The sequence below is a fragment of the Trachymyrmex cornetzi genome, unplaced genomic scaffold, assembly GCF_001594075.2.
Source record: "Trachymyrmex cornetzi isolate Tcor2-1 unplaced genomic scaffold, Tcor1.1 scaffold85, whole genome shotgun sequence".
Taxonomy (NCBI): Eukaryota; Metazoa; Arthropoda; class Insecta; order Hymenoptera; family Formicidae; genus Trachymyrmex; species Trachymyrmex cornetzi.
Window position 1 is genome coordinate 489,291 of NW_017300191.1, and position 6,000 is coordinate 495,290.

Genomic DNA, 6,000 nt, shown 5'->3' on the forward strand with positions numbered 1-6,000 from the left:
CGGGGTATTACCAGTAAATAGTATCGTATAACTGCTGTAACACGATCGCGAATGCGATATGAGTGAGTGAGCGAGCGCTAACCCGAAGATTTGTTGAATTGCGTCGTGTGACACGTTTTATGGTCGCGCCCGAATATTTACGATTACGACGAAACGCGACACGGACCATTCGCGTTAATTTAAAAAAAAAAATAAAATAAAATAAAATAAAAAGAAAAAAGAATGTGTTGATCCTCGCCGAAAGTTCGCGCAGAATCGGAAAGATTATCGAAATTAATCGCGCTCGCCTGATTGCGGGCTCATCGTTCCGCTTGGCGTCGCGACGCAAATTGCAAAAGTTTCACGCGAGCGACGAGAGAACCTCGTCAGCTCTCTTCGCGTGGTTCTTCCTAAAAACCCTCCGAATTATTCAACGCCGTAATCCACGAGCGTCGCTTCGTCAACGAATAATTCTGTCCCGTGCAATCAGCGCGATTCGGTCGTTTTTGCTAATTAACAGTTTCCGCGAAAAAAATCACTAACCCTCGCTAAATCGCTAAACGTTACATCCCTGCGACCCCTCATTATCGAACGCGTGTCAGATTCAATGAATAGATCGAACTGGAAATTGTATGAGTTCACAAGAAATATTATCGTTCTCTAAATCTGAATCAGTGGATAGTCGCTGATTACTCAGTGGCATACTTGGCTGATAATCAGTAAAGTTTAACTAAAAAAGGAAGAATGTTTGAGTATTATAAAATTCAAATACTGATATTTGCATGTTAATTTCAACTTTCCAATACCATATTCACGCATTAAAACAAGGTTAGTCAGATCACATCATAAAGATCAGCTAAATTAGGGATCTTACATTTCATTCGCTGATTACCAGTGACATACTTGACACTGACATCAGTGATTATCCACTAATTCAGATTTAAAGAGCACAAAGAAAAGAAAAACTTAATCAAATACGGCATTTTTCACTCATGATTCAATATTAATTTCTAATCAATTTACTATAGACACGGAAAAAAAAAATTAGTTGCAGCAGCAAAAATTTGCATGTGGTAGCTAAATTCCAGTCGTAACATATGGATACCTAACGTCGTATCTGCGAGGTCTAATTTTCATTAGCTGTGAAGCCTAAATATTATCATTGTAACAGACAAACATTTTATTATTATGTCAATCTATTGATCATTGCAGCAAACATTTTCTGTGTAACAGACAATTTGGTAGCAAGTATGGTTTCTGCAAACGATATTTAACTGTGGTAGAGACAATTTTCTTTTACACGGACATATCCGATATCTATGACAAGTAACTTCATGCTGCTAAATAAATTGATCTGTAACAGACGTGCATACTTTGCTATCACGTCCTTATATTAGCTACGGCAGTAAATCCTTTGTATGTATTAGCAAATTTCATAGCTATAGTACTCTCTAAATCTGAATGAGTGGATAGTCACTAATTACCTATGCAGTGGCATATTTTGCACTAATAATCAGTGAAGTTCAACTAAAAAAGGAAGAATGTTTGAGCATTATATAACTAAAATACTGATATTTGCACGTTAATTTTAATCTTCCAATACCATATTCATTGAATTTAAGCATTAACAAGATTAGTTAGATCACATAATAAAAATTAGCTAGGTTAGGGATCTCACATTTAGTTGATTACCAGTGGCCAGAGTTGGGCATGTATTTGAAATACTTTTATTTAAAACACACTATTTGCAAAACAAGCATATTTTGTATTTTTTATTTTAGCGGATCACATAAAAGTATTACGTATTTTGTAAGCTTTTTGTATCTTGTAATTCAAATAATAAGGTTGATTATCAATGTTAGTATTTGAAATACAAAATACTTTCATAATCTTTTGTTATTAATACTAAAATATAAAATACAAATTACTTTTATATGCTTCCATGAAAGCATGACCATCTCTGCCAGTGGCATACTTGGCACTGATATCAGTGATTATCCACTGATTCAGATTTAGAGAGTAGCTAATGCAATTTCAGCTAATCAGAATTAGCCGTAGCCAGCAACATTTTTCTTCCGTGGAAATATAAATCTTCCTTTGGTAAATTAGGAAAATCGGAAATTAATTTCCTGTCACGAAGTAGTGAATTTTATTTCCGTTTCTCTCCGTTTGAGATTTAAATCGCGGCTACGCCATTTTGTTACGATTTCATTCGCAGGCGTTATCCTTATCGACGGCAAAAGAGTCGATTCAAAAGGACAATCTTCTTTAAGGATTGTTAAAGGTAGTTTGCCTGTTATACAACTGTCAGTCGATCGGTGAATAGATGGACGGGGTAAGATGCGCGCGAGTAATACCTCCGTTGTAAACTCCCTCGCCATCCGATCGCGACAAGTTTCGATCCGGGCGGCCGGTGGAGGGCAAGCCCCGTAGCCTGGCGAGTGTGAGAAAGATGACGAAGGGTGAGCGAGGTACTTTCCGCTCGAAGAATTTCACAAACGAAACCAATTTCCTGCCGTGCCGGTCGCGAACCTTCGACCTTCCTTCTCGTTCGCGCGCGGCGGGTCACGCCGCCCTGGAATCCAACATTCTCCCCGATTCTCTCGTCTCCCTTTTACCCCTCCAAGTGGCATGGCGTGAGATTGCGCGAAAGACATATTACCGAAATAGTCGCACGTGCACAGATAAAAGATAGCGTCCCGGTATCGCACGAATGAATGGGGACTGACCGATCAAGTTAAAATACTGCGCGTAAAATCGCTGTGATTACATTCGATTGGAATTTCACAAGACATTAAACATCGATTGATTACGCAAGCGACGTCACGTTAATTCATTTAATCTTAACGCTTTCATATGGTATTTTAACAGCGTACGCTGTAAATTAATTAGGAATCAGTAATATCCCGGGAAATATCGAGAATATAATAATCTTCAAGCTATAAGCAATTAAAGTTAGTCAATGGCATAGCGTAGAATTCAAATACCTAAATGTACATATAACATGTATTTCTCTCTCTCTCTCTCTCGATATGTTACTTATTATAGGATTTCGTAACTGATATAATTAGTTTTTATTGCTCAGCTCGATTTCACATTTTAAAATAACGTATCTATAAATATCATAATTTCTCTTTATTTTGCATTTTACAATACGTAACTATTTTACTGCGAGTTTGAGAAAGTATGAATACCATGATAAAGCTTAAACCAAATTTGCATTTTAGAAATATTATTTGTTACACATTTTTAATTCTTACATTTCTCTTTATATTTTGTACTTTTCAAAAAAAATTTACTTAAATTTAATCAATTAAATTTAATCGATTACGATATATAAAAATTTTATAAAAATTGCTCAAATAATAATATATATCACATCTTCGTTCATAACTACAGAAAATCTGACTTATGTATAAAGTGCTTAACAAAAAATGTAATGTAATAATAATGTGTACCAGATTTGCGAACGATCTTTCCTTTGTAAAAATCGTTTATTTTTTGCTGAATTTGCAACACTCAGAAATAATAATTTAAATCATTATTTTACTTATAAACGATAAATCAACGGAAAACTGCGCAATATACAATATATATATATATATATATATATATATATGTGCCAACGTGAAATATTAATATTGTTTGTCATAATTAATTTATTATAAAGCGGCGGATTTACAAACTATTACATTTATAATATTCTTACTTTCTCAATTTATATTTATATATATTTATTTTATATTTACCCTAATATTCTTGTAGATTCATCGCCTCTTTGATTAATAGATAATAATTTCACTCACCGATACGATGCGCAGCAGCGAAGTGCTGCATACATCAAACTACAAAATGTACAAATATATTCAAATTAATACTCAAATAATTAATACAGCAACAGATAATTGCTGCACGTGCAAAGTAATTATTAATAATTAACAAATAAAATAATACATGATAAATTATTACTCACCACACGGTTGCTTCGCCGTCGCCCGACGCCACCCCAGGCCTCTCCTCCTCCTCCTCCTCTCAGGTTGCTTCGTTGCACACGTGCACACAACATTCCCGAAAACGCGGTTAATTAATTACGACTGAACACGACCGAAATAATTACCGGAGTGCGACAATCGCACAACACCTCGCACGGTACTCGCAACGTTAATCATACGCTTTCATCTATTTAAGATACTCGAATTCACGTTTCGTGCATCATGCATTATCTCGTGTTTCAATGTGAAGCAACTTCGATACGTTGACGAAGTTTGGCACTTACAAGTATTCGACGTGATCGCGTTACGAGAAGTGATGCGTAACAGCTACCTGCTCGCTCGAAAATCTCCGTACAAATGAGCGGTAACCGCCGACCTTTGTGTATGCAGCGTCACACCTGAGCGTCGGTAAACAAACACCAAGGCTGCGCGCTTCACCGATTATCACTGTATCGTATTTAAATATATGAATCTAATGTTTTTTTCTAAGAGGAATTTCACGCCAAACTTCTCTCTTACATTTGTAATTTCCAAATTCAGCTATCATCGCACATTGACTTTAATGCTTTTTTTGATAAAGAATATAGTTTACCTTCTCATTTTAATCGAAAGTCTACATACCTATGTATATTAATTAATATTTATAATATTATTCTTGTTACCTTTCATTTCAACATATTTGCGTTCCGAGAAAAGCGAAATTATTCGAATTCATTACGAAAATGAAATTAAATACCCATAGAAAATGTAATAAATTTGAATCTTGTTTCCTAAATTAAAATCAAGCAACCGACGCTCGAACCTTCGACGAACCACGAATGTCCGACATAACTCTCCGAAAATTGCAAATGCTCGAAAAAATGTTAACGTGCACACTGATTTACGCTTCGCGACGACCGCTCATTGTTGAACCCGGCACTCCCGACGCGTTCGAATCCGAGATACGTTTTTACGAAACTCGAAAGACGACGGCAACTTCACGCCGATGCGAAGCTTCGACGCGCCAACTGTAAAGCCCGTATCAGACTACCGACTCTGCAAGCCGACCCGACTACCAACTCTGACTGCCGAACAATAATGGACCAATCACATTGAATCAGTCTTATTGTGATTGGTCCATTATTGGTTGGCAGTCAGAGTTGGCAGTCGGGTCGGTTTGCAGACTCGGTAGTCTGATACGGGCTTTACGGTCCTTCAACACGACGCAACAGGGCGAGATTCAAATTGCGTTTGACCATCGCACGTACAAATTTATGCTAATTTATGCTACGACAATCACTCACTTGCACTGCCACATTCAACACCCCCGACGCGCTAAAGACCTGTTCAAGACGCTCGGAAGATCGCGGCAACTTCACTCCGATTCTAGAATTCTAAAGTTTCGACGCGCCAACGGCCAGATCAGAGCAACGCCACACGGTCTGCGTACCAATTTATGCTCCATGATAATCCTTCGACACTCCTAGTAATACATTACAGGAAGTCAGGAACCAGTAAGACCGCGGCACTTCACTCCGATGCTTCGAGCGAGCCAAACGGTTCGCGATTAACAAGAATAGATTCGCACACGTTGCTCCGAGGGGGTAACCCCACTAGTTGAAATATTGTACAGATTACATGATTTCATCTGATTACTGAATAATTTTTTTCACTACTATGAAGTAATTTGGTAAAATATACAATTTTATTTAATATTATACAATGATTTCTCGTAGTTACATATGTAATTATCGGATTATACATAGATACTTTATATAAATTTTATAATGATTTCGAGGATTCTGTCCCACGATTACATTAAGTGGTTACCCCCTCGCGTTGCTCCACGACAATCATTTATCGCCAGATTTTATGTTCCCGACAATCCTACAACACTCATTTCTCACACGTTCTGAACGGAAAAAGTACGCAACACCAGGTAGTGCCAGGAGGCAATAACCAAAGTTTTGTTACTGACACAAAAACTATTTGTTGATATATGATCAATCAAACCGTTGGTTACCACGACAATATTAATTTGTTGAATTTA

At 37.0% G+C, this 6,000-nt stretch overlaps 1 protein-coding gene across 17 annotated transcripts in view; it reads right to left on the reverse strand.

Annotated features, from left to right (window-relative positions):
- The window catches only part of LOC108769074 (collagen alpha chain CG42342), a 179,961-nt gene that overhangs the window by 110,643 nt on the left and 63,318 nt on the right, over nt 1-6,000 (reverse strand). The window contains exons 1-2 of one of the 17 annotated variants that reach the window (XM_018519856.1): nt 3,953-3,981; nt 3,786-3,824 (exon numbers count right to left, since the gene is read on the reverse strand). The exons of the other annotated variants lie outside the window; for them this stretch is intronic. Of the exons in view, the coding sequence (XP_018375358.1) occupies nt 3,786-3,816 (31 nt within the window). The 5' untranslated portion in view covers nt 3,817-3,824; nt 3,953-3,981. Of the gene's footprint in view, nt 1-3,785; nt 3,825-3,952; nt 3,982-6,000 lie in introns of those variants that run through there. 17 annotated transcript variants of the gene reach the window in all.